The 25,726-nt window shown below is 41.5% G+C and overlaps 2 protein-coding genes across 3 annotated transcripts in view; one reads left to right on the forward strand and one right to left on the reverse strand.

Moving 5' to 3' along the window:
• EVC2 (EvC ciliary complex subunit 2) overlaps positions 1–25,378 on the reverse strand; it is a 62,421-nt gene extending 37,043 nt beyond the window's left edge. Inside the window, 10 exon segments of the mRNA XM_068149493.1 lie at positions 5,770–5,921; positions 7,777–7,911; positions 10,695–10,757; positions 11,136–11,242; positions 13,082–13,268; positions 15,768–15,833; positions 16,380–16,540; positions 23,018–23,072; positions 25,029–25,203; positions 25,205–25,378. Of these exon segments, the coding sequence (XP_068005594.1) occupies positions 5,770–5,921; positions 7,777–7,911; positions 10,695–10,757; positions 11,136–11,242; positions 13,082–13,268; positions 15,768–15,833; positions 16,380–16,540; positions 23,018–23,072; positions 25,029–25,203; positions 25,205–25,287 (1,184 nt within the window). The 5' untranslated portion in view covers positions 25,288–25,378.
• A 7-nt stretch (positions 25,379–25,385) lies between these two features.
• EVC (EvC ciliary complex subunit 1) overlaps positions 25,386–25,726 on the forward strand; it is a 45,232-nt gene continuing 44,891 nt past the window's right edge. For both annotated transcript variants that reach the window (XM_068149494.1, XM_068149496.1), the window contains exon 1: positions 25,386–25,574. In XM_068149494.1, the coding sequence (XP_068005595.1) occupies positions 25,404–25,574 (171 nt within the window). In that variant the 5' untranslated portion in view covers positions 25,386–25,403. The remainder of the gene's footprint in view (positions 25,575–25,726) is intronic.

Below are 25,726 nucleotides of genomic sequence, written 5' to 3' on the forward strand. Positions count from 1 at the left end.
TTAAGTACTAGACTTGGCAGCAGTGTCATTATCAAATTCCTTTAACTCTCCACATGAAGAGAGCAGAGGTATTGCAATTCTCACATTAATCTGTTTAAAAAACATTTGAAAACTCCTGCATTTAGGAGACTGTGAACCTCTGCTTTGATTATGCTAAGTATGAAAACTAATAATCAGTGATTTTCAGCAAACTAATTTGAAAAACACAGCTAGTGACAACCCAGCTGTTGCAAACAGCTCAGACAACGGTATTTCACTGCAAAACCATGATGCAGAAAGAGCATAAAAAAAGACTCCAGACCTGCTTCCAATGAAGTTATCAAGCATTTTACCACTGGTTTTAAAAGCACCAACTTCAGCCTGGATGCCAGCAGAAGCATAAATTAATAATATGGCTATTAATGTAGATGATCAGAGGGCTGGAGCACCTCCCCTGTGGGGACAGGCTGAGAGACTTAGGGCTGGTCAGCCTGGAGAAAACAAGGTTCCAGGGAGGCTTTATAGTGGCCTTTCAGTACCTGAAGGGGGCCTACAAGAAAGCCAGGAAGGGACTTTTTACAAGTGCTTGCACTGACAGGATGAGAGGGAATGGACTGAAGCCTGAGGAGGGTGTATTTAGGCTGGATATTGAGAAGAAATTCTTTACAGTGAGGGTGATGAGACTCTGGAACAAGTTGCCTGGGAAGGTCATAAAGACCAAGTTAGATGAAGCCTTGAGTAACCTGGTCTAGTGGAAAGTGTCCTTGCCCATGGCAAGGAGGTTGGAACTAGATGACTTTTAAGGTCCCTTCCAACCTAAACCATTCTATGAATCTATGAATGCCTGAGGAGCTTCCAACTTTGCTATGATCTACTCAGATCATTCTGATCTACTCAGACCTGGGAGTATTCAGCAACAGTAGGAGATATCAATCTTCTTTCAAAATTACATGGCATAAAGCATCACCAACAGCTCTGCTCTCAAAAGCAGACTGTTTTCTGGATGAGAGAAATTGTTCTGGGTAGACAGTAGAAATGACCCATATAATTCTGCACATGATTTCTTCAGAGTTAGCCAACATCAAAGAAAAAAGAGCCATCTTTAGAGGAAAAAAGATACATTATTAATTACAAATTATTTGTTTCCTTCAGTTCCCTTGCCTTATGGAATCCTTTCACCTATTTAGCTTTTGAGTTTCTCTGATGGACAAAAAATGTATAGTTTAGACGTTTGTCAAGTGTATGACAGTATTTATAACACAGAACTACAAATGCAGGGTTTGGGCTTCATTGCCTCTAATTATTAATTGTTGCATTCCTGCACTGTACACATTGCACAGAAAGTGAGAAATGAATACACCCTCCCTTCAAAGATTCTACTGTGAAAGTTATGAAATACAGAAACTTAGCACCTGAATTGTTATTTTTTTTTTTATGCTAACAATGTAGCTATTTCTTACCATTTTCTATGCAGGAATATTCAGGTCTAGCTGCTATGACAATGTGATCTTTTATTCTTACTTTCCATTTGAATTCAAGGTTAAAAAGAAACCACGCTTGCTGCAGAGCAAATTAAATTGAGCTGTACGGCGAGAAATTTACATTTAGAAAGAAAAAGTTACATTCTAATACAGTAGCAGATTGGTTTTGACTTTTCTGTCAGGGCTCTCTGGAGACAGTTTGATCCTGTTCTCTAGTACACTGGCCTCGATGCTCTACCATCAGAAGAAATTCGGCTGCAATGCATACACATTACTTAGTGATTTCCCAAAATAATTGGCAGCATGTATTGTGTATCAGCAAGCAGACTCAGGTTCAGCTAGAGCTCTTCCACACTCAAGGAAGCATAACACTACAAAATGAAGACAAAAAGAAATGGTGTAGCAGTGGAAATCCATTTAAGGAAATTAAGTTGCCTTTAACATATCTGTATGTTCAGAGACTATGAGCTTGATCAAGCATCTTAATGCTGGATACAAACCTAAACTGCTCAGCTCTCTTCATATTCTTGTCTAGACAGAAAGAAGAGACCCACAACTTTCTGGAACCTGATCTTCTAGTGCACATGTCAAACATTCAAATCACATTGCTTCTCATTGGCATTCATTGCCAATAGGCCAATATTCAGGAACATACACAGTAAGGAACCTACTGAGAATAAAAGGCCAGCTATTTTGCTGCATAATGTACACCAAGGATATGACTTATTAAGACTAAATCCATAAAAAGACTAACAAAGAAGCTTCCTTATGAAATACTTAAGGTATGTTTTGTTCTCTGGGCAGTCCTCCTGACACTGCAAACTGTCTACACTCCAAAGATGTCCCTGTCCATGAATATTGAACACATGTTCCTAACATATTTGCTAAACAATTTGGCACTGTCACTTTGTAAAAGACATTAACTACTAATGTAGCTTTCCATTGTGAATAGAAAGAATAGAATAGAATAGAATAGAATAGAATAGAATAGAATAGAATAGAATAGAATAGAATAGAATAGAATAGAATAGAATAGAATAGAATAGAATAGAATAGAATAAACCAGGTTGGAAGAGACCTTTGAGATCATCAAGTCCAACCTATCATCCAACACTGTCTAATCAACTAAACCATGGCACCAAGCACCCCATCCAGTCTCTTCCCAAACACCTCCAGTGATGGAGACTCCAGCACCTCCCTGGGCAGCACATTCAGTGGCTCTTACTCAAAAAAGTAATTTTCTCATTTGTGTCTGGACAAAAAACCAAAGCAGCAGAATGATGCCAACCATGTTTACTATCACAGCGTAGAATCTATCAGTTACACTTGCCAAGCTGATAGGTATGCCACAGGAAGAAAATGATGCAGCTGCAACCAGCACCAGAACAAGAGGACACAGTCTCAAACTGTGCCAAGGGAATTTTAGGCTTGAGGTGAAGAGAAAGTTCTTCACAGAAAGAGTAGTTGGCCATTGGAATGTGCTGCCCAGGGAGGTGGTGGAGTCACCGTCCCTGGAGGTGTTCAAGAGGGGACTGGACGTGGCACTTGGTGTCACTGTCTAGTAGTCATGAGGTGTTGGGTGAAGAGGTTGGACTTGATTATCTCTGAGGTCTTTTCCAACCTTATTGATTCTATGATTCTATGGAAATGTGCAGGAGGATTATCAAACTAGAACACAGGCAAGATGTTGTTGGTTGGTTGAAAATATCTACATTATCAAAAGCTCTCTAAAAAAGGTGCCCACACTTTTCCCTCCCCAAGAAATGAAACCCAGGATTATGATGCTGAAGTTCATCCTGATACACACATGACAAGAAAAAAACTTTGCTCCAAGTACCAGCCCAGTTCTCCTCCTCAGCACACTGCCACTCCTCTAGGACAAACCTCTCTCCTCAGTTCCTTAGCAAAACCCTAAGTATTCCATTTTCTGACACTACATGTAATAAACCAAACTGTAATTCTGTTTTATAGCTGACTGTGACCATAATGAGTAAAATGGCATTTCATTCAAACACAGAATCCACTCAAATTGACTGCAATTAGCCATTAATAAATTACAAACACAATCTTTCTTGTTGCCATTACATTTTGCAAATGAGTATCCTTAAAGCAGGTAATTCAGTAAAAAGAAGGATTACTCCAGTCTGGTTTTAGTCTAGATGGATGTCCGAGAAGCTCTCAAGGCAATGGTACAGTATTTTATCTTTGTCTTTGGAATGAGCTAAAAACCTGGATAATGTACAACAGTTCATGAAGTGCAAGCCTGAAACAAAACCTTTAAGAAGCATAGATCAGGAATTAAAGGACTGCTTTGCCCCAGCTTGTAAAATGAGTAAGAAATCAACATTAAGAGATGAGGAAGCATCTTAAGCTAAATATCATATAAAAGTTTTAACAATGAGAGATTATGCAAGTGGTGGACTATAGCCAGAGAAGAAAGCAGAAATAATATTGCATTTGTCTAACATAGGTTTTGGAGTAATGCTGCAGCCTTTTTTATTAACCAGACTGCAAAATTTGGATTCATCTCACACACCTCTAGCCCTCTCCAGCTGTGCTCAACAGGCCAGGCTCCAGGCTTCATGGTCAGTGGCTGCAGCAGCCCCACATGACTTAGGATGAGAATAATCATACCCTCAAGGTACCCTTTTCATCTTGGTGTAAAAAAAGGGAGCTCAGGGCCACTGGGTATAGGAGTTTACATTGCAGAGACCCTCACTCAGTCAGATAAACTGCACCATCAGTAGGAGAGGTATGAAGCACTAAGTGCATCTATGGGTCACCTCTTAGCAGTAAATCAGTCAGAAGGTCCAGTTTAAAACTACAAGAAATTAGAAGAACTGGGACAATTTATGTAGGTATTAGGAAATACACATTGCTAACAGGTGGAAGCCAATGTGAGCCCTTCACAGTACTGTCTGTCACCCTTTCAGTCACCTTTCCTAGCAGGAACCACTGTAACTCTGGATGCCTTTGTGGTCTATCTACCATCCTCATCTTAGAAGATGAAAAGCTAATTCATAAGGTGAAGAAGGTTAGTGACTGTTTGCTCTATTTTTTTTAGCATCTATTTTTCTCTCTGCAGTGCTCTATCTCCTTAGAGGCAGAGAAAACAGAAACTGTGAGGAAAGAAGCGGGAGCAAGAGAGACTTAGTTTGTGCTATCTGCATAAGGCTATTATAAAATTTTAGCCTGTGGATATACACTCAGACTAAGAAATGAATCCTGTTCTATGGGTTTAGAAAACCTCCAGTGATAAACATAATCCTATAAAAGGTTTGCCAGAGTATTTACCTTTTTAAACCACAACATACCTGAAAACTGGCCAGCAGTTTTTTCTAACTAGCTAGATATTCACTGTGCCTCAGCTAAATTAATATTAAAGGCAGTTAAAAGAATGCTTGATCCTGTCCTTCTTAATATTTACATAATGACTTTCAGGATAAGACTTCTCAAAGCCTGAGTTGCTATATAGTTATGAAAGCAAGGACTAATATGTAATTTACAGAGATAAGTATCCCAATTACCAAGGAAAGGCAGGAAATAATAATGCTGTTAGTTACCCTTTAAGAAAGAAAATTACTTCCATGGTCCCATAACTTTGCCTTTTCAGCCTCTACAGATTTTTATAGTTGCATAACACTGCCTGTAGCCAGGAGCTAAGGGTAAGACTGAACAAACAAAACCTGCTCTGTCCTCATACCAGACCTTGTTATCACATTCAGCTGAAGAATAGATGACCTTTAACAGTGACACATTTCTCTCAAACAGCCCTGACTGGCATTTTGACAACATCAGGAGTTTCTCTGCTTTACCCAGCAGACTCTCCAATGGCATCTCTGAGGCAGCACTACGAGCTGATACTCCTCAGACTCCAATCCAGGTGTTTCCAAAATCCACTGCCAAACAGCACTGCTGGGATCCAACAGGGGCTCTCTTTTCACCCTTTTGAAAGCAGAATGTCACCAGCAGTAAGCAGAATACATCCTTTCAGCATTTTCTTGTACACAGAAAAATTTCCCTAATGAACCCCAGAGAGGCAAAACTTGACATTGATTTAGATTGGAAAACTTGCATGCCTAAGGCCTAGATGAAGCTATGACTTCTATAGGTCAGGCAATACGAAGCATGATGATTTTCAGTTCCCATACATGACTACTTAATACAGTTCAAAAACCTAAGGTAGTGCAGTCCTATGTGTAAACAGACACTCTGAAAAACAATTAAAGGGCAGATACATAAAATACATTCAAAGGTTTGGTTGATGAGAAACATAATAAATGGGATGTTAACAGCAGTGAATCCTTACTCTTCTAAAGCCTGAAGCATGTTCTGAGACTCTTCAAAGGACAGAATATCGATGATTTGGTCATTCAGAATTGTATCTTCACTAAAGAGATCACCTGGATTAAACTGAGAATGCTCCAGACTCTGCTTTTGGCTGAGTTCATGCTGTACCTCCTGTTTAAAAAAACAAAAACAAACAAACAACAACAACAAAAAAACACCCCTTCAGATTACAAAAAAGTGTACACTGAGCATCTGATCAAATGTTATAGAGCAGGTAACTCTGGGTGAGAAGGTTGTGCAATTCAGATATGTATATGAAATGAAGTAGAGGAGAGGCTGAGGGAGCTGGGGTTGCTTAGCCTGGAGAAGAGGAGGCCCAGGGGAGACCTTATTGCTCTCTACAACTACCTGAAGGGAGGTTGTAGCCAGGTGGGGGTTGGTCTCTTCTCCCAGGCAACCAGCACAAGAACAAGAGGACACAGTCTCAAGTTGCACCAGGGGAGGTTCAGGCTGGATGTTAGGAAGAAGTTCTTCATAGAAAGAGTGATTTGCCATTGGAATGGGCTGCCCAGGGAGGTGCTGGAGTCACCATCACTGGAGGTGTTTAGGAAGAGACTGGATGGGGTGCTTGGTGCCATGGCTTAGTTGATTAGATGGTGTTGGGTGATAGGTTGGACTCGATGATCTCAAAGGTCTCTTCCAACCTGGTTAATTCTATTCTATTCTATTCTATTCTATTCTATTCTATTCTATTCTATTCTATTCTACTCTACTCTACTCTACTCTAAACTTTTTGTATGCAGCTGATCTGGAATACAAATGAAGAAATGAATGGAGATGCCAGAAGACTGCATTGACTGCAGTAGGCTTGTGAAGACTTCAAACTTTCTAGACCATTTTTTAAATATTACCACAGTATACAAATTATGTATGATGAGATTACAGTATTATGATGTCATTAACATGAAAAACTAATGCTCTGAATGATGGAAGTAATTCAGTTGGTTCACAGTTCAGTGAGATTCCCCTGACAATGTGGGGTAATAAAATTGCTATACAAAACCCCCACTATAAATATCTGATGATAGGATGAAAATGGCCCTTTTATAATTTCATTATCACAGCATGGTCTGTAGAAAGAAACAAGGCATGCCCTTCACATTTGAAGTGATTATTTTTGCAGACCTAAGAGAAATAAATATTGTTGACGGGGTAATTTTCAACCATAGAAAATAAGGCTGGAAGCGATTTGTAAGCTCCTCTGGGACAGGAGATCCACCACTGTCTGAGCAAAGGAGGGGTTCAAACTTCTGAGCACACCTCTCTTAGAGGACTGCTCCAATCACAGTAGTACTCTGAGTATTACTATAGCTCCCTCCCATTGAAGTTGTTCCACTTTACATAAATACATAAATAATTAATAGAAGCAAAAGCCAGAACTTGAGCCAAGTTGATGAATATTTACCAGACTCTGTTTTCTCTCTCCATCCCAGTATGTATTGAAACACTTTCTTCAAACTTGCATAGCTTAGAGAAAAAACACTGGAAAAGGCCAATCCCCAAAACCAACTGTTTTGCTTAATTACTCTAGAGATTAAGGCACATCTAAGGAACTAAGAAACCTAAATTAAATTCTCTATTCCTGATAATCAGAAATACAATTTGGACCCAAGTCCGCTGGGCTCAAAGTGAGTGGTCTATTCCCTGGGCAACTGCTTGTAACTCATAGGTATCCTGCCTCTCATTTTGAGGGATGAAGAGGAGAGGTGGAAGGAAGGAATATGAAGATAAACTACTAGCCAAGGGGTAATCTCCCTCCATCTTGAAGCTGATATTCAGGGACTCACAGCAGTTCTTTTGATCACAGTACCCTTCTTGCACTTCCCTCTAAATCAGATTATGCTCAAGATTAGAGGGGTTTTTTATCCCCAAAAACTCTTCAGATAATCTGTATTAGTTAGCAAGTTATATCAGCAGACATGGTCAACAAAAAAATTCAAAGTACTGTCCAGACAGTATGACTCACCTGGTTTTTAGCACAGAAACTCCATTTTAATTTTTGCTTTTGGGAAACAATGAACAAAACAGCACTTGTCAATACAAGGGAAACTAGGAAAGCTATGAAGAACCCTGAAGCATGGATGGCATGGCTGTAAGAAATCTGAAATGAAAAGAACATAGTGTTAAAACTACATTTAAAGTACATATAAAGATCAGACTCAAGGAAATAACTTTTAAATGGCATAATAATAGTAATAATAATAACAATAATAATAATAAAAAAAAACAGGTTGGAAGAGACCTTCAAGATCATCGCATCCAATCCATCAACAATCCAACCCACCTAAACAACTAAACCATGGCACCAAGCACGCCATCAAGTCTCCTCCTGAACACCTCCAATGATGGTGACTCCACCACCTCCTCGGGCAGCCCATGTACACTGCACTGGTTAGGCCGCACCTCGAGTACTGTGTCCAGTTCTGGGCCCCTCAGTACAGGAAGGAGGCTGACTTGCTGGAAGGTGTCCAGAGAAGGGCAACGAAGTTAGTGAGGGGTTTGGAACACAAGCCCTATGAGGAGAGACTGAGGGAGCTGGGGCTGCTTAGCCTGGAGAGAAGGAGACGCAGGGGTGACCTTATTGCTCTCTACAACTACCTGAAGGGAGGTTGTAGACAGGCGGATGTTGGTCTCTTCTCCCAGGCAGCCAGTACCAGAACAAGAGGACACAGCCTCAGGCTGTGCCAGGGTAGGTTTAGGTTGGATGTTAGGAAGAAGTTCTATACAGAAAGAGTGATTGCCCATGCTTCACACATCTTCAGGGTTTCTTGGCAGTAAGTTATAATTATTACATTTTTTATTAACATTGTCAAACAAGTAACTATTTTCCATAGGTTCTCAAGTCAGCATAGTTTGTTATATTCACCTAGGCCAAAATCATGTGTAACTCCAAGCAACAGAACTCCCACAGATTGAATTTCAGGTGTGGTGACTTTTAGATGTCTCGTGTCCAACAGCCTATTTTCCAGTGCTGCCGAACCCTCATAACTTGTTGTGCCTGATGGTGTTTGATGCTGCTCACAGGCTCTGAAAAATTGGTCTGATCCTGGCTACCTTTAATTAATGGTCATTTCTTGATTCAATAAAACTGAGTAATCACCACAGGCAAAAAAGCATCAATATGATTTTGAATAAATATGTAACTGACGGTCGACAAAAGCCTCTCAGTTTGAGCGCACCCTTGTAGTTCCTGCATGAGCCAGCCAGGAAAGAATAGCAGCAATACCAGAACCACAACAACAGGCCAACAACTTTGCAGGCCTTTCACTTTAGCAATTAATTTAATCTTTAAATTGAATTGCATTAAAAATTAATTTTTGCTTCACGCTCCATGTAGCAAAAGTTAATTCGGTGTTTGCTAAGTTATTTGAGATCTTTGCACAAAAAACACAGCACAGTTATCAGTGTAATGTTTCACCACAAACTAATCACTCTGCTGGGGCTAGGAAGTGTAAATAATTAACATGCTGCTTGCAAGCTGGGCTTGGTCATCTCTTGGAGCAGAAAACTGAGAGCATTCCAGAGAGTCAACACTAATGCTGCACAGCAAGTGATAATCAAACATGGTCCACAATTTGCAAAGGATTTATCCCAATTTACCAGCTGAATTTTCTCCTTTCAGTGCTTCGTTTTTCTCTCTCTGATGTGTTTTTGTATGCTGTAAATCTGTCATATTTCTAACTGAAAGGAGCTACTCCTCATCAGAGTTGTGGTCACAGGGTGAGACTGAGAGCATTTGTGACAGCTGAAGATATGGATGAAATACAATACATCACACCTTTTGCAGCTGATGATAATTTCCTTGCACAAACTGACTTCATTCTGAACTACCTCATGCTTGGCCATAGCCCAGAAGCAAGTATTATGGATGTGAAATGTGATGTGTTCCACAATTTCTAAGCTTTCTTTTTCAAAAATTAACAGTATTCTCCACACACCTTTACCACACTTTTTAATCACAAAGCCTGTTCATTTAGCATGTTCAAATGCAGCTGAGCCAATTTGACCTGACTATGAAAATAGTCCCCAAGAACTTGTTGAGGTCTAACTATCAAGTTGGAACAAAACTATACCATAAAGGTTTTAAGTGTGCTAATAGATTGCAGGAGCTCTCACTGTGGACTGAGACCAACATAGCTTACACTCTTAGCTTAGACATCACCAACAGCTGCAGATCATTTCACACTGAACTCTACAGAAGACCATTCAGAAAGCTATTTTTCTAACCCAGTCAGATACTGCATGGCTTATAACTTCAAGTTTCCAAGAAACACATTTAAAGTAATTCCAAGCCTAATTCTTAGCTACACAAATGTTCAATCCTTTTAAATCTCACTAGACCTTTATCCAAGAACAATGAGTTCTTTAGCTCATGTATAGGTTTGCTTTATATCAAAGCTGGATTTCATTTTAACAGAATGGACACTTGATCTTCAGTTATGGGAAAGCCAAGTCTGGACCTCTATCTATTACACTAATACAAACCAAGAGGGCAAAAGATCCTCAGCAAAAGAGAATAATGGAACAAAAGGCCCCAGTGCCAAATTTTCAAATAGACTACTGATTGTAAAGGTGGAGAGGAGCTCATCACAGTTCTCTGTGCTTGCACAACTCTTCCAATGAGAAAAAAACCATAGTCAGGAATATTATGGATGTCTGTGTTTTTTCCACACTAAATATTACTGCTTTAGGACAACAAAGACTCCCTATACTGACTCCTGTTTTCTTCCTCTTAAAATCAAGGAAAATAGAACTTATGTATGAGTAATGGCCAAGAGCTGAGTGATGAGATGTAAGGACAACCTTAGCTCCTAGGATTTAGTTTAGGCTGTCTGTAAGTTTAAGCAGGAGAGTCAACATAATACCAGATCTTACAGCATTTACCTTAGTCTTCCCTTCTTCAGTTATGGTGAATGATGCCATCAGTGAAACAAGATGTGTTTTATTCTAAGAGAGAGATGAAAATATTACATGTATTAAAACCAAAAATAAAAGGAGCAGAATCCACCACAGGCAAATATCCCAGTCTTGAGGAAAGCCTTTCCTCAGAAGACAAACTATACTTCTCATTAAGTTCAAAGCTGAAATAAATCTGACAACACACAAACAGACTTCACCTTTTTTACTTTTATTTGAGGAGGTCTAGGGCTCCCTCTCCCTAAGCTCTAAAGAATGAATCATGTATTTATAGATTCATGGAAAATTAAGAGCCTAAGAACTTCAGTTCATGGAGGCCTCACTGCCTAGACAGACAAGAACCACTTTTGAGACTTCTTCTTTTGGACAAAAATTGTGAATAGCAAAATACAATCATACAGGAAATACCTGTGAACTCCTGAAAGTTAGCTTTGCAGGCAGTGTCAAGACCCTGCCATCCCACATTTCTCTTGTATCAAGCAGTGCAGAGTAGTTGACTGCAAAATGCTCTCCACCTTTTAAAACAGAGGAAAAAAAAAACTAGTTGTGTAGATCAAGCAGGTGAGGTACATCTGACAGCACAAGAGTGGCCTCTAAGTAATTGTGTTTGCATTTTCTTAAACAGAATGGTAGCTACACTGACTTGAAAACAACCCAATACAGTTGCACAGCTTTTTTTACTCAAGACTGGGTGTCTCTGAAGAGCAACCAGATGAACTCAGCTGCAGTTACAGCTGTTTGCAGAATTTGAAAAGCAAGTTCAACATGAATAAAGCATCTAAGGAGTTTTATAGGCTCCCCCTTAGACTGTGTCTCCTCACCAGCAAAAGTGCTCTCCTAGGAACCAAGCTGCAGTAAACTAAAACTAACTTCAAGGAAATTCTGCAGAGGAAGCAGTCAGAGCCTACCAGCTCACTCCAGAGAGGAGGGATATGGATAGTCTTGCTCTGTCCCAGGGAGATTTCTCAAAGATCCCTGAGGAAGGCTCAGGACAGCACTGGATCTTTTCCTTTTTGACTCAGATTTCAGATTAATTTTGATTCACAATGCACTGGAAAATTATTATGGCTAACATGTAGCATGACAACATATAAGCCAGTGTAGGAAGAGCCTTTCTGTGCAGCCCAAGTGGCAGGATATGGGGCTGAGCCCAAGGCTGACACATTAAGGACCAAACCTTAAACTATGCAGAAATCTGTTTTGCTGGATTTTCTTGCAGTTCAGTATTCTTCATGATGATTCATGCAATGTATAAGGGCTGGAAATGCAAGCTTCAGTTCCAGATTCAGTAATGAATTAAATAACAGCTCCAGCTTGGTTTACTAGATGAGCTCTGCCAGCTGGTTTTTCTGCCACTCATTTTTCTAAGCTTTCTCAGAGATCGTTTTTTCTTAGGAACCTCTGTTGAGAGCCAGCAATTCCTTGATGTTTTCAAAATCTCCAGCCCTGTAATCACAACCCACACTGCTGTTATTAGAAGCAAGTCTGGCTATCTATTTGCAATCAAACAGCAAACAACTCCAGGTCTATTTATTTCCTCTTCCCATCTGGAAACCTAACACCAGTAAAACACTATAATAACCCTAGATACTTCAATCATAAACAGGTATCACTGAACACTTCTGAAGCTCCCAGAGAAATATCATGACTCTCAACAACAAGCTACTAATTTTCTATGTGTTTATGCTTCAGAAAAAGGAGATGAAGAAATCAAGGAATGTAAAATGTTGGGAATGTGCAATAATCCAACTACTACCAAAGGACTCACAGAATCACAGAATGTTAGGGGTTGGAAGGGACCTCAAAAGATCATCCAGTCTAACCCCACTGCCAGAGCAGGATCACCTGGAGCAGGCCATATAGGAATGCATCTGGGTGGGTTTTGAATGTCTCCAGGGAAGGAGACTCCACAGCCTTCTGAGCAGCCTGCTTGCACAGTCTTCTGCAACTTCAATACACCTCAATATATTGACAGGTCAATCTGTCGCACTTGGCCAGAGGAAGACTTGTCAGATATGGCTAAAATGGCTTGTGCAGCAGCTTTTTAAAATACTCAGAATGTACAAAGACTGCCATGAAAGGTTCTGTTTCATCTTGAATGCAGCAACTTTTAGAGAGTACAAGGGCTCACTTCTGTACCTGAGAGATCAGAAGCAGTTCAAAGGTGGGAGTCACAATGAGTTAAGAGAACTGTGAACTGCAGCACAACACCTTTCCCAGAGTTTTTCATCTGTATTAATGATAAGCAGAGAATTTACACCACTAAAACTAGCTAACTAAATAAATACAGTGATTTGAGCAGATACTCTTCCATGGGTGTAATCATGGGTACTTCCCTGCAGACTGTGCATTACCTTGCAAGTATCTTTTCCTGTAAATCTGCATACCATCTGTGGTCTTATTACCACTGGTTTTTTGAACATGTAGACCAGTGATATTGTCCAGGAGGATAAGATCTGTGATGTTTGTTGAGAGCAGTGTGTTGGTGTTATTAATCAGAACTGTAATGTATGCAGTTTGAGGGTCGTGTTCAACATCCACCTGAAAACAGACATATTAGTGTCAGTGGTGCAAAATGGCTCTGTGTGCATCCTAACAACAAAATTCATGGTCTTGATTAATAAATAAACCTATTTTCTGAAGGCATTAAGAGCAACCTGCAAATGGCACTACACTCAGCTTGATCTCAAACTCCCAGGGAGATTTTAACCTTTGCTATGTCAATGTGCTGCTTGGAGACAAAGGGACAGAAGTTGGAAACCCAGCTTATGCAGAGTCAGAGGAGCAACCAGGAATCTGAATATCCTCATGATACCTCATACAACACAGAACCTGACCATAACTTTATAACCAGAGTTTGAAAAATTCTTTGAACTTCTGTAGACGAGGATGTTTCTTTCACAAGCTGCCCTTGCTGCAAATGTGTTCTCTGCATGCAGTTTTGGTCTCTGTTTTTTCCTTCCTTTTTTTTCATAGCAACCACACTCTCCAAAGGCTGCAGGTTGCCTCAATTAGCCCTTCCCAAGGGAGGACTACTGGAGCCAACCATGGACTTAAGAGTTCATAGTTTTGCTTCTAGTTAGTGATCAGGTTCATAAGTTAATCACCAATCTCTAGTAACACACACTCATTTCATTTTACTTAATTATTCCATTAGGTCATTAATTCTTACCCAGTAATTAGGCCCTCTAAATGAAATTACTTTGACCAGAGTTGCTCACTGACCCCTCACCTTCCAAACTGCCTTCCCCTTATAACACATGCTAAACCAGAACTGGCTAAAGCTTTATCAGGTCTGTAATATGCTGGCCTATAGTACAGCCATGACGGTGTATCAAGCTTCTAATAATGACACCAAATGAGCAGTTATTTAACTGACTGAAGTACATTTCAGGTCAAGCCTTTCTCTTTTTCTCCTCTTCCTTTTTAAGGAACATCTACTCTGTATTTGGGTACCAGCAAATATAAAGCAGCTTGAATAGAAATGAGTTCTAAAAATGTGAACTGTGGCAGGCTTCAAAATCACACCAGAGTTCATGGCAACCACATGGTTTGACATATGTAGTTAGGAATTAATTGGTTACTCATAGATGTTTTTTCTTGCTTTTGGGGCAATGATTATGTTGCAAACCCTCTACAGGAACCAAACCCAGTGACAGCCACTCATGATTCCAAAGCATATGCTCCATTTTCTCTCTGCCACCGAAGCACACGGCATGTGTCATCACCCCCAAGCAATGTCACTCAGATACCTGGGAGAGTGGAGTGAAAGAACCACAGCAAGAGCAAGGACATGCTGGGAGAAAAGAGGGGAGGAAGGAATTTCCATGGAAGTGAAAGGAATGGAGGATCTTTGGAAATAAGTTAGAACAACTAGGGAAAAAGTAAGGAACAAAAATTAAGGCTCATAGATTATCTACAATGCAGGAATGCTTAGGAGATTGAGAAACAAGACAGGTAAATGTGTTCAAAGGCAAACAGCCACATTGAAACTGCAAATTTGCAAATTTAAACATTTGTGTCATTATGAAGTAACATTACAGAAAAGTTCATGTCATACTGTGCAACAGAGCTGTTCCAGAAGCATATTTCTGGAAAGAAGCAAGGGACCCTGCAGGTGCTGGAAGCCTAGGTAAAATTGAAACACTCCAGTTTGAATAAGACTCTGTCTGCAATAAGGTGTTAGAAAAATCCTGACTCTGAGAACTAAACATATGTCATCTCCATGCTCTGAAGAAGAAAATGTGCAAGATTCACTTTTTCCCATTTAAAACAGCTAAAGACTACCATATGGCCAGTTTGCCTCTTAGCAGGAAAGCATCTGTTCAGACAAATTAGGACTCAGGTAGATGACAAGGTAAGCAAAGGAAAATCAAATGTGAACTTCAGTTGAAGGCAGAAGACAATCAGATACAGCTGCAGAGTTTTCAGTAATTTACAACTAATAGCACTGGAAATAAATATTTCCTGATAATCCCAGCATCTGCAACAGACCTGTGTGAGGCTGTGCTATGAAGAGCAGGAAAAAAACAACACCTAACTGTCTCAAACCTTCTGAGAGGCTCTGATGTAAATATTGAGAGTCTACAGCCTGATAGCAGAAGATTCTGTGTTAGTGCTTCTCACTGTCTGAAATGCTCACCATTCAGCCCCATTAATTATGATGTGCTGCCATTTCAGTAACAACATTTGAGGTAATCAGTACCATGAGATGTGATGCAAATTCATTCTTCTGTATGCAAACATGGTACAGATTATATCACCTCCTCTGTACTGGCTACTGAATCCCTTACCCTCACATGCAGCACTTCTGTGGCTGAATCCAGATTTGTCTTAAAATTGGATGCACTTTGTCTCTCCAAGGGACAGGCAAGATGCACTTTCTCTAATAGTAAAAATTCAGACTTGCTTGATTCAGTGTTAAATAAAACACACCAGGGAACAAAAAAAAGAATGGAAAACTAACAGTTCTCATGTTTTAAAGGTCATTTAGGTACAAACTTCCTATCAAATTAACAAGATAAGTGCAAGAAAACGTACCACACCACATTTCTGAAGGGTTATTCCAAATCCAGGAGACACTGACATATTGGACTTATCTTCAGGCTGAGGAGAAAGGGGCAAAGCCTATGTAAGTGTGGGATGACATCATAATTCACCAACTGCAGCACAAGTTAAATTATGTAAATAATGAAATGAGAAAAACAAACAAACAAACAAACTTAGAGGAATTAATCACTTTCAAATTTAAGACCTTTGTTACTCCAAGTTAATATTTTTTTTCCCTAGTCCAAATTTGTATGAACTACTTACTCCCACAAGTAATTACCAGTATCTTTATTGATATATTCATCTTCTGGCTACTGAAATTACCTAATAAAATACACCATGCACAAAGTTCATCAGACTAAACAGGTCGATTTCATTACTAAGTGTCTATCAGAATTTACACAGCAATCACACAGCTGTGTCTGCCACAACAATGCTTTGGAAGTCTCACCACTAGTTGACGTTGCTGAAGCCATCTCAAGTAATCACCTAAGAAAGTTAGAAAAGCACTAACTGGGCAGTAAATTCCCATCAGCTTCCACTTTGGATGCAATGGCTACAATCTTTAGAAGGAGTAAAAATGGCAAATCATCTTGTACTGACCAGCTGGTACTCAACAGAAGACTCTCGTTTGAACAAAATCTTCTTTGTCCATGAGGGTATCAAGGCAAACAGTGAATGGCTCCACTGATCGTCTGAGGCAGCAGAAGTCAAGAGCCGGTGAGGGGCTTTACTTGCGTCAATAACCAGAGGTAAGGGCACTGCTGAAAACCAAGGCAACACTCTGCATTAGATCTAAAGCCAGCTCCTGTCTAATGCATGAATTAAGAGGTTCCAGCTTTAAACCAGCTGTTAATACTTTTCAACACAAAAACATTTTCAGCAAAACATAACTGAAGCACTCCACGCTGAGTGGCCTCAGAGCTAAGGGTTTTCTGCCTCAAAGCCAGTCTCCCAATTATCCATTAACCACATCCATGTATATTGAGAGCAAAAAGTACTTCTCACTTCAGTAAGGGTCTAAGTTACATTTCAACTGAATTGGGAGTCCACCAAATCAAACGCTCCTCAGTGTAGTAATTAGCACGATAAATGGTACTTAGTATTTTTATGTCTTTATGAAAGGTTAGTCCATGCTAGCACACAAAATGACAAGAACACGGGACTACAAGTTTTAAAATCACTTTCTTCTAGAAGCACCTATGAGATTAATAAAAGCTGAAAATCAATAATTTAATATACTAAATTGCCAGAAGGTAAAACTGCTCAGAGAAGAGGAGAAAACATGAGTGAAAATGTAAGAATTATATTTGGCTCCCCATGTCTAAAAAAGATACTTTATATAATAGTTCTCATGCACAGAGCATTCAGAATTGGACCCTAAAAAGGAGACCTTGAAGCACTGGTGCACAGGAATCACTGAAAATATTTCTGTTAATGTCATGAATGAGATCAATCCTACTGCTTACAGCACCCAGATGGAGATGTGCACCTTGGGTAGCTTCAGTCTTCCCAGCCTGGAATAGCATGCTTTTTAGTTGGGAAGAAGTGGTTTATATTGGACAAATGTATGAGTATATGGGCCAGAAAAAGCTAGCTGTTTGTATTTTACAATGAGTTTTAATCCACTTCTCTAAGCTTACCTAAATACTTAAGTTGCTGTTAAACAATGCAGCAGCCTCAGACTAATTTAAGGACTGTAAAAAAATAACAAAGTAAACCTGGTGAGAACAGCAATATCTATAACTACAATACCAAATGTCTGCATATCTTTGGGGTTGGCATTTTTTCAGGGTAGTCATGCATGGCATATTCCTGATTCAAGACTAAGCAACAGCCCAAGTCACTCAGGCTGGCACCAGTGCAGTACAAACCTGCTAGCTAGCAGGCTGAGCCCACCTGGCCATGGCACTCCCCAGCAGATCCAAGTATCATACTACAGCCCACCTCCAGTGGCTCTAAACCTGGCTACTGTACTTCTTTGCAGTTTTGTGTAGACACATACAAACACTGAAAAAGAATAAATTTCCATTTGCTGTGTCTCTCATATTAATGCCAATTGCCAACCCATTCCTGCGGAGGTTCTTGCCATGCTACAAGACATGGACTTTCCTTTAGAGCAAACAGAAACCCTGACTGAAGTCTTGGAGTTCCTTACAAGGGGTTCATTAAGAGTCAGAAGTCAGAATGGCAAAACATGGGTTGGATTGAGCAGCTACTGCCTTGAAAGTGCTTCTCATTTAGTAGACCATTTCCTTCTGTATTTTGGATGAGGGAGGTCAGCCAGTGAGAAGGGCATAATTGCTTCATAAAATACCTTTTGTTGTGCCCTATGCAGCGTGACATCTCCATCAGCACACCCAACTGCCCTTTTCATGTGACAGCAAATCCTGATACTCCCCTCAGGAGAGTATCAAGTCTGCAGTAATCTATTTAATTAGCTGGTCATGTTCTTTGACTCTGAATAAATCTCTGGATTATTAATTACACAGATGACTCTCTTTTCAGGCTGTGCTTTGTCATCACTTTACAACCTCAAGATAACATGCCCAGCTCCCAGCACAAGTCTCCAAGCATGTTATTTGGCTGCTCCACCATCAACAACTGGAGGTTGGGGATATTGCAGGTTCTTGACATTATATTAAGCAGCCTCAACACTGATGATGATTGAAAGGATACTTCTGCAAATTCACTTGTATCTTTCCTGCACTCAGTGGAAGGTTTTGCTTAAATATATTCAGTGTGAAGTATGTATATTCAGTGTGAAGTATTTACATTCAGTAACGTGCTACCAGCAGATTTTTTCTCTTCCTTCCCCTTAATTTTTAACAATATAGGCTGGTTTATAACACCCTAGTTTCCCTTGCCTTTTCTGCTTCTTCTTTTTAACTGTCAGTCAAATAAAGCAGCTTCTTCCTGACTGACATATCTTTAGCTGTCACTAGAATATTATACAGCTCAGTCCAGATGACCTACAAGAACATAACTGCCGTTCCACACAACTTGCTGCATACTCTTGACATCAAGACAACATAATTGTATTTATCAATTCACTTTCTGTCTCTTTTCAGATAGAGTCCTAGATGGATTGTAGACAGCTGATGATTGCTTGAAAAGCAGCATGCTGAATATCAAAGAAAAGCCTGTACAGGCATAACACATTCTGTGGCTTTCATGCCTACTCCAGATTTTCATTGTGAAATTGTAGGGGTTTTAAGCAAATCAATTCACCTGAGGTTGGAAAATACTTATACTGGACTCCTGAAGCCTTTCACTAACCAGCTTTGAGCTTTCTTTTGGATACCCTGCTGTTCAGAATTGCGAGTGCACAATTGCCAGTGTCCCTTTGGAGGTGCATCCCAATTCTGACATTGCCTCCAAGGGCTCCTTCTTTCCACTCTCTTCTCCTCTTACAGCTTCAACCTTTGCCATTATTCTCGCTGTTTCAGAAAAGCCATTATCAGAGCTGCATGGTCTTCACTTCCATTAGTTTCTAACTGGAAACTATTCCCACTCCTCTTCGAAAGGGAAACTTTGCAAAGCAGGGGAACAGTTTCAACTTTACAGCTCAGACAGCCCCCTCTCAGCTGGGCTTGCCAGGCTACCACCAGGCACTCTGAGTACAGTGCCTCAGGCCAAAACACTTCCCACAGAGCAAGCCGGCAGAGCATGAAGCTTAGTCTGGGGCTTTCCTGCAACCATAGCGAAAGATGCCAAGTGAAACAGCTCATCAAAGAAAGGCAGTAATCTCACTTTCCTTTGAGATGGGAGACAATATCATCATCTTTAAAAAGAAAAATTGTTTTGTTTTCCTGAATGAAACATTCCACATTTTTTTGCAATGTATTATTAAGTTGTTAAATATTTTATCTTACTTTCAATTAGCACATTGCTAAAATGTTTTCCCATGATTTAATCCTCCATAAACCCAACACAAACAGATATGCCAGAACCCTCTCTTAAACTACATATGCCTAACTACTTACCAGTGATGGTAGGTCCACTTTGAATTACAAAACTAAAATATGAAAATAAACATTAAGATAGTTGAAACAGCTCTGATTGGTGTAACATTTTTACCACTGACATGACTATGATAGAGTTCACTCAGTCCCACATATGTGCAGTGCCACAAGAAGAAGAAATGACAAATACACAGTTGATCAGAGCAGTCTCTGCTATTTAATGCTGTTCAATTTTCTTTGCTATTGTCCCCAGGTAGTCATTTGCCACTCCCCAGTTTTGTGGACTATTGCTTTGGGGGATCTTTTAGTCCTTTGGAGCTCCAGCAGGCACAATCAAGGCACATTCAGTAGTTAGGGAGGGAAGCTCCCCACTTGCAGCTCTCACTGCATTCACTTGCTGTTCAGGGTGCGCAAACACAGAGAGAATACAATCTGGTACAAAAGGCACCTACTGTCTGGGAATTGATGACAGCAGGTCTGTGTTCATACAGACTGGGTGTGGGAGGATGGGTACCTAAGGAAAGAAACTGTCCCCTGTGCTCAGCATACTGTCCTCTGCTAAGAAATTAGTTTTGTGTAATGACAGTGACTATCAGTGCTGAAGCACAAGCCTTTACCACTGGAGTGAACAGGCTAAGTCCTGTTAGTGACACAGCTAGTGGCACAGTGTCACTGTTAGTGTGACAGTGCTGTTAGAAGAATAGGTAAAACACCACAGTGCCTTAGTTCTTCATAGAAGTTAAAGTGAAGGCTTTTCTTAGCCATGGCAATTAAATAGGATGATACAAAATTAAAACAGACTTACAGCAAAGACTCCAGTATGTCCTTAAGGCTCCAGTACCTTTAGAACACATCCTCACCTGCCAAATTACAGCAGGAAAGTGAACATTGACACGTTTGTGAAATGTCAAGTTCAGAATTAAAAATTACCTGACACTGAGAGGGAGAAAAAAAAAGCAATGTAACTAAGGCAGTCATTCTAATTCCTAGCTCCTGAGAGCTGCACCTTTCAAGTCCCACACCTGCAGTCTGATTTGCTCTCTCTCAGAATTTACCAGAAAAGCTTTGAATAATCTTGTTTTATTTCAGTGGGGAAGAAAAGAGTTAAATATGCTTGCTCACTAAATTTTTGTTGCTGTTGTTCTAAATTATTTCCTGTCTTGAAAACCACCCAGAATACAAGATCCAATTTGAAGTCCTTTCAATTACACACAACAATGAACAGGCAAAGGTAGTAATTTACTGTATTTCAGTTTTGAATGTTGCTATTAGCTTTTCTTGTTACAAAGTTAAAGAAACCACGGGCATCAACAAGACAAAACAAATCTGTTTCCAAGCCTGTTTTGAGTAAGTTAGAACAAACTCAACACAAAATGCAGTGCTCCCCAATCACAGGGCTATTCTGGGATTGCTTTTGCTCATCCAGCAACAACAGAAACCATAATACCAGTGTGCTGCCACAAACCGTTTCACTCCAGCACACTGCCAGTTTCAATGACAAAGGTTTGATGCAGAAGCTTCCATCTCACTGCTTTCACTGAGAACTTCCTCAGTAAGAAATAAAGAGCCCAGTGTCTTGATTATGCAAATCACTAAAAGCTTAGCTTTAAATATGTTAAAAAATGCATGTTTATTGAATAGAGCACATCAGTTATAAAAACAAGCATATATAATGGACGTGGCACTTGAAGCCATGGTTTAGTTAGTCATGAGGTGTTAGGTATTGGTAATAGGTTGGACTTGATGATCTCTGAGGCCTTTTCCAACCTGAATGATTCTATGATTCAGTGTTTGTAGCAGCCTCCCACTTAATACATTTATTTACCTACTAGCAAAATGGCAATTTCAGAGAATCATGAAATCATTTAGATTGGACAAGACCTTTAAGATCATTGAGTTCAATCGTCAACCTAGCATTGCCAAGCCCACCATTAAACCATGTCCCTAAGCACCACATCTACAAGTCTTTTAAACACCTCCAGGGATGGTGACTCAACCACTACCCCGGCCAGCTTGTTCTAGGACTCTGCAACCTTCTCAGGGAAGAAATTTTTCCCAATGTCCAATCTAAACCTCCCATGGAGTAACTTGAGGCCATTTCTCCTCATCCTTTCGCTTGTTGCCAGAGAAAAGAGATTGGCCTCCACCTCACTACAACCTCCGTTCAGGTAACTGTATGTAGAAAGTGAGAAGGTCTCCCCTCAGCCGCCTTTACTCTTAACAACCCCAGTTTCCTCAGCCACTTCTCACAAGACCTGCTCTCCAGACCCTTCACCAGCTTCATTGCCCTTCTCTGGACATGCTTAAGCACCTCAGTGTCTTTCTAGTAGTGAGTGGCCCAAAACTGAACACAGTATTTGAGACGTAGCCTCACCAGTGGTGAATTCAAAGGAACTATCTCTTCCCTAGTCCTGCTGGCCACACTATTTTCAACAACTAACATAAAGATACATAAAGATGTCCAAATCCTCCAATCACCCCACTTTTTCTGTAGCACCAGAGGGTTCTTCTGAACTGCAAAACCCTATGCATTTCCCATCTCAGTGGATGATACATTAATAGTCTGCAACCCATCAGAAAGCAAGATGCAAGCAGCAAAGATGACATTGAAGAAACAGAGAGGAAAAAACAAGAAAGCTCAGCAAATCTAATTATTTGCTTTCATATTTAAATTAATAAGCTCATTTGTGAATTAGCCATGGCACAGGGCAAAGAAATTAAAGGCATCTCACTAGATGACTGCCTCAGAGCATATAATCTCTTGGCAAATTCATGTCTCTTGGGGAATCACAGCCATAGAAGCCAGGGCTTCTATTCCAGACATTGCATTGCCCCTGTTAATGCACTATATGAGGATGTCATAACCTTTTAGGGCACTCATCTCCACTCCACTTGGATGAGGTAGCCCACTATTTATTATATACATATAAAGAAAATAAAGGCCAGAGACTCAAAGAAACTAAGCAATTTGTTCAAATGCACACAGACAACCTGTGGCAGTTATGTTTCTAGAGGAAAAAGGGCTCCTCCTGAAAATGATTTAGAGTAGGGTAGGAATTAAGGTCTTGTCACAGGGGCTCCACATCTGGGTAGGAAGCCTAGAGCACCCTTGCTCCTAACTTCTGAGCAAACACTCCCCTGTGGCCCAGGATCAAGAATCTTAGTGATGATAGCAGGCCACTAGTGCACAGGTCTTCCCTGCTCACCTTCACCCCCATGTCCTGGGAGTCCTATGACTCTCACAGCTTTGAAAAGGTAGAGAAAAGAGCTACATACCTGTCATCCCTAGACATTCCATCTCTTCCTGAAGCCACAGATAATCTTGAATAACCTAACATTGACAAAGAGAGCAATTAGAAAAAACTGTATTCGTAAATGCCTAATACTGGACTGAGTATCAGAACCCCATTATACAAAGCCTTGTGTTTCCAGGAATTAATTGCCAGAGAAGACAAAACATGGCTCTAGATGTCTCTCACAGTTCAGCAGTATGAGGCTCTGGTGTCTCCCAGTATGGCTATGCACACTTCAGGCTCATACTGTATTAACACTTCATATTATTAGGCTCAGCCTCTGCACAATTGTGGAGCAGAAGGGTTTGCTATTAGTTTGTGCCCATAAAATAATCTTTGCCACATCCAAAGGCAAATTTAAAAACAAACAAAATGCAGTCATTAGGAGATAGCAGGAACGTGTCCATATTGCATGATTAAGTCAACTGATATGCTTATTTTTTCCCTTGGAGCATTACATAGAGCTTTTCAAAGAGACCACAGGCTAAAAACTGTGACAGCCTACTGCCTGTGCACCAACTGCAGAGATTGCTACAAAATCATAGCTCTAAAACATCAACAAGAAAACAGTGTTTCTAAGGATTGCTAAAGCCCAGTGTTGACCAAGATGCAGTAGTCATACTAGCAATTCTTTATTCAATAAAAATGTCTCCTAGTGGGAGATGGAGAGTTAGGAACCTCAGCTGATTATGTGAAGAGGAATCAAAAAACCCCTCACATTATTCTTCCACCAGAAATATAAATTAACCTAAAACTTGTGAAAATGTCTGCTGGCAATATCACTGCATTAAATTAATTACTTTCAAAACATGGTATGAGTGCTAGCCCACAGAACTGGCACTACTTGCTGATGCAGAGCCCTTCATGATGCCCTCTGGTATTAGGAATGCACTCTATAGCTGAGTGCAAGAATTGTGCTGAATATCCAGACTCTTACTTTCCAGGGCAGACTACTGAGAATCGAATGTCAGAAAAGGCAGAAGAAAAAAACCAAGGAGTGCTGTAACGTCATCTGCTGTTGACGCACATGGACATAAGCACACCGTGGATGTTTTGTGCATGAGCTGTTGTAAAACTACAGGTGAATGAATGCCTGCAGTGAGTGGAAATCAGGAGCCATTTGTACTCTAATTTCCTAGGAAGTAGGAAATAAAGACTTGTTTGCTAGCAAGCCAGATTTTCCACATGCTTTTGTGCAAGCTTAGACTTGTCTATTTCTGTTACAGGCTTATTTATAAAGCAACTACTGACATGTAACATTAACCTACATGCTGGTATTTAACACGAGTAGTATTTGGGATTTGTATTCGCAAACAAGGTTTATTTCAACTTTTAATAGGCGACCATACTGGTGTTTTGTATTTTCATCAGTGCTTTACACTGTTGTCCTTACATCCATTTAGCGTCTGGCAGGGTATCGTTATTCTTCTACAATATGATTTCCTCCTGGTAAGTCTTTTTGCAGTCACATAACAAACTATTGTGACTCCCTTCAGTCCCCACCACAGTGTCTCAGGTATTCTTCAGGTGGGCAAATGAAAACTACATTGACACATTTTGAGACGGCTTCATAGATACCTACCTAAGTAAGGAGAAAGAATGAACAAAAGAGGCAGTACCCTGCTAGTGGCACTCCTAATAGCGGGCTGATACCAGTGGACAAGGATGCTGTAACTAGGTAAAAACCCATCGAATGCCTCTGTTCAGGAAGAACAGCCGAGCAGAGACACTGCTGGCATGTAACATGTTACAGTGGCCCCACCACGCCGAACCCCGGCAGCTTTTCTCGCCTTTTTCCCCAGCCCAAGTGCCTGGGAAGCGCCTGCTGCTCTGCCGGGCCGCCACTCCTTCAACGAACCGCGCCGTGGGGCTCGCTGCACCCTCAGCCTCGGCCTCTCCTTGGCTCGCCATCAGCCGCCCCGGGCCCACGGATCCGTCCCGCTGAGGGGCTTGACCCGCTACCCGCGCAGCGCCCCTTGGGCACACCGCCTTACCCCAGCCGCTGTCTGACCGGAGGGCTCTCGGGGCGGGCCTGGTACCCCGGCCCTCTCCACGGGGCTCGGCGGGGGCCAGCCGCCGGCCCGGGCGTACCAAGCGGCCGCTCCGAGGCGCTGGGCGGGCGTGGACCCGCCGGCGACCAGCGCCAGCAGCAGGCCGGCCAGCAGCCGCCGCATGGCACCGGACGCGCCGGGCGCCGCAGAGACTTTCTAGGCGTTGTCCCGAGCCAGGCCGGGCTTCAGCCGCTGCATCCATCCGCCATCGGTCTCCTCCCACCGCGACGAGGACGGGGGGCGGGCGGCGGAGGAGCCCCGAGCAGCGGGACCTCCCCTCTCCTCCCGGCGGGCTGGCCCGGCCCGGGCTGGGCCTGGATGGCGGCAGCCGGGGGCTGTCTGCGGGCGGTGGGGCTGCAATTCTGGGCTCGGTCCCTGCAGGCGTTGCCCGCCCTTCTGGCCCCCGCCGTGCTGCTGGGGCTGCTGCTGGGCGCCGCCGCTGCTGCCCTGCTCTACCGCTGTGCGCTTGGGACGTGCCGGCGGAGAGAGGTACGCGGGGCCGGCGGGCGGAGGGCTGGCAGCCGGCCTTGCACATTGCCTTCCGCCGCGGAGAAGCTCAGGCCTGGCTCGGGGGAAGAATCTGGAGGGGTCAGGAGTGGTTTGCGAGGTGCCGCCAGCTAGCTTCTGTCCGCCGCACTTAT

This window comes from Melanerpes formicivorus, unplaced genomic scaffold (assembly GCF_026170545.1).
Source record: "Melanerpes formicivorus ecotype bairdi unplaced genomic scaffold, bMelFor1.0.p_v2 SCAF_18, whole genome shotgun sequence".
Taxonomy (NCBI): domain Eukaryota; kingdom Metazoa; phylum Chordata; class Aves; order Piciformes; family Picidae; genus Melanerpes; species Melanerpes formicivorus.